The 2500-nt window shown below is 50.1% G+C and overlaps 1 protein-coding gene across 1 annotated transcript in view; it reads left to right on the forward strand.

Annotated features, from left to right (window-relative positions):
- Nucleotides 1-465: 465 nt before the first annotated feature.
- The window catches only part of STMN3 (stathmin 3), a 43385-nt gene continuing 41350 nt past the window's right edge, over nucleotides 466-2500 (forward strand). Inside the window, exon 1 of the mRNA XM_087720629.1 lies at nucleotides 466-607. Coding sequence (XP_087576755.1) covers nucleotides 589-607 — 19 coding nt within the window. The 5' untranslated portion in view covers nucleotides 466-588. The remainder of the gene's footprint in view (nucleotides 608-2500) is intronic.

Here is a 2500-nt window from a genome sequence, read left to right on the forward strand (position 1 = left end):
GTCTGGAACGAACTCCCCGTGGAGATTCGAACCCTCACCACCCTCCAGGCCTTCCGCAAAGCCCTTAAAACCTGGCTGTTCCAACAGGCCTGGGGCTAAAGACTTGTAACCCCACTCGAATGGTATGACTGTTGTGTGTTTTAAATTATGCATTGTTTTGCGTCGTTTTTAATTTTTGTTTGTATCCCCCTTCCCTGGTTTGAGTTGTGAGCCGCCCTGAGTCCCCTTCGGGAAAAAGGGCAGCATATAAATAAAATAAATATTCAACATTCATTCATTCTTCCAATTTGGCCTTCTCTGCATGTCTTTTCTTCCTTTCTTTTCCTTGTAGTCTCCTTCCCTCCCTCCCTCCCTCCCTCCCACCCCACTGCACAAGCGTCCCCTCTTTCTCCTCCTCCTCCCTCCCTCCTCCTCCTCCTCCTCCTTCTCCTCCTCCTCCTCGGAGAGCCACAGCCCCCCTCCAGCTGAGTCACAGCTCTCCTTCCTCCCACAGCATTGCAGTACTCCGGCAGCACAAGGCGAGCCTTCTCCTTCTCCTCTTCTGCGTTCTGCAGCCGTCCTTCCACCGCCCATTTCACCATCCCCACCATGGCCAGCACCGTTTCAGGTACCGTCAAAACCAGAGATGGCTTTGCTTTTCTTTCTTTTTTTTAAATTTTATTTTGGCTTTCTCTGCAAATATATATCGTTTATATTTTTCCTGCAAGATTTGAGGCAATGCCTCCTCCTCCTCCTTTCCATGCCTAAGGTTGTGGGTGGGGTGGGAGAGAGAGGTTTTCTTCCCCCCCCCCCTGCAAAGCTCTATCCGTCAAACCTAGCATTGTCATCTTTTTTATTACTATTATAACTATTATTGTTATTATATTATTTTGCTTTTTGAGGCTTCCAGGTTGCGTGGATGGGCTGATGATAAGGTAGATTTGCCTACAACCATTGCATGAGGAGATTTCTATACCAATTGGAAATCCCAAATGTGATTTTTTTTAAATTTTTAATTGACAAATAGAGTAGGCATTTGGCTTAGCCCCGTATCAGAGGTGGAGAAGTGGCCAGCTCGCTTTGGAGGGAGTGGTCCTTCCATGGCGCTGAATGAGAGCCAACATTCGTGCCCCGACCATCTTTTCCCGCAGAGGCTGTGATGCTACTGCAGAGCTGCACCCTCTCTGCCTTCCCAAGGAAGAAGGCCTGGATGGGGATGGGGGTTTGGGGGGGGCGTTGGGGGGCAAGGAGACACGCAGGGTCTTATTCTTAGGGATTTCTAGTTCTGCGCCTGCTCTCCGATCCTAAACGTGTCTTGGGTTACGCCTTCCATCTTCGTTTTATTTTTAATTCCTGAAGTGGAGGAAAGGGTGGTCTGCGGATAGCACAGTCAGGGCAACCTAAGCAAAAGAAGGTTGGCCAAGATTTTATTTTATTTTTTAAAGAGCTGTGCCATGTTGGGGAAAAAAAAAGGCTCCTTGAAATATGCTACGGAGAAATGCAATAAATAAATAAATTAAAGCATCATTTTTAAAAAACTCAAAAGGGCAGGCTCGATGTACTGCTAGGTCTTTCCCTGCCGTCGGGTTTTCTGTGTTTCTTGTTTCTGAGAGTTTTAGAAATGGAAATCGCAAATCGCCTTCCATCATTTGTCCTCTTCTAAAAAGAGAGAGAGAGAACGAAAGAGGCAGAGAGGGAGAGGGAGGGAGGGAGGGAGGGAGAGAAAGAGAGACAGAGGGAAAGAGAGAGAGAGGGAGAGGAAGAGAGAGGGAAAGAGAGAGAGAGAGAAACAGAAGGAGACAGGGGGAGAGACAGAGAAGGAGGGAGAAAAAGAGAGCAAGGGAAAGTGAGAGGAAGAGAGAGAGTGAAAGAGAAAGAGAGAGAAAGAGAAGGAGACAGAGGGGGAGAGTCAGAGAAGGAGGCAGGGAGAGAAAGAGGTAAAGAGAGCGCGAGGGAGAGAGAGAGAGAAGGAGACAGAGGGGGAGAGACAGGGAGGGAGGGTGGGAGGGAGGAAGAGAGAGAGAGAGAGAGAGCAAGGGAAATAGAGAGAGAGGAAGAGAGAGAGGGGAAACAGAGAGTGCGAGGGAGGGAGAGAAAGAGAGAGAGAGATTACCAGACACCAACTGCTAGGCATGGTCAGAGAGAAGGAAAGGCAATGTGCAACTGTGTACAAATGGGCAAACTGGCTGGCAGGAAGAGGCTGTGGGGTGTGTACACACCGGCACAAGTGAGCTGGCACCTTCTCAAAATGCCCAGGCGGAGAGTCACCCCTCTGCCCAAGGATGCCCGGAGGCAGCTGGAACCAGGAGAGATGCTTTTGAAAAGGAGCTGCCCACCAACGATTCCAGAAAGCCTATATTCATTCATTGCAGCTGGCTGGGGTGGGGGGGAGACAGGCAGAGGTGGAGAGCGGGGCGGGGGGGGGAGAGGCTAGGGCATCAGCAGCCCCACCCTCCCCGCCTCTTGCGACTTTCTCTCGTGCAGAAATGGCCTAGAGATGCAGCCGAGGACCAGCACTGGT

This window comes from Thamnophis sirtalis, unplaced genomic scaffold, assembly GCF_051295495.1.
Source record: "Thamnophis sirtalis isolate CommonGarterSnake01/CBP01778 unplaced genomic scaffold, rThaSir2_p1.2 scaffold_7, whole genome shotgun sequence".
NCBI classification, from domain to species: domain Eukaryota; kingdom Metazoa; phylum Chordata; class Lepidosauria; order Squamata; family Natricidae; genus Thamnophis; species Thamnophis sirtalis.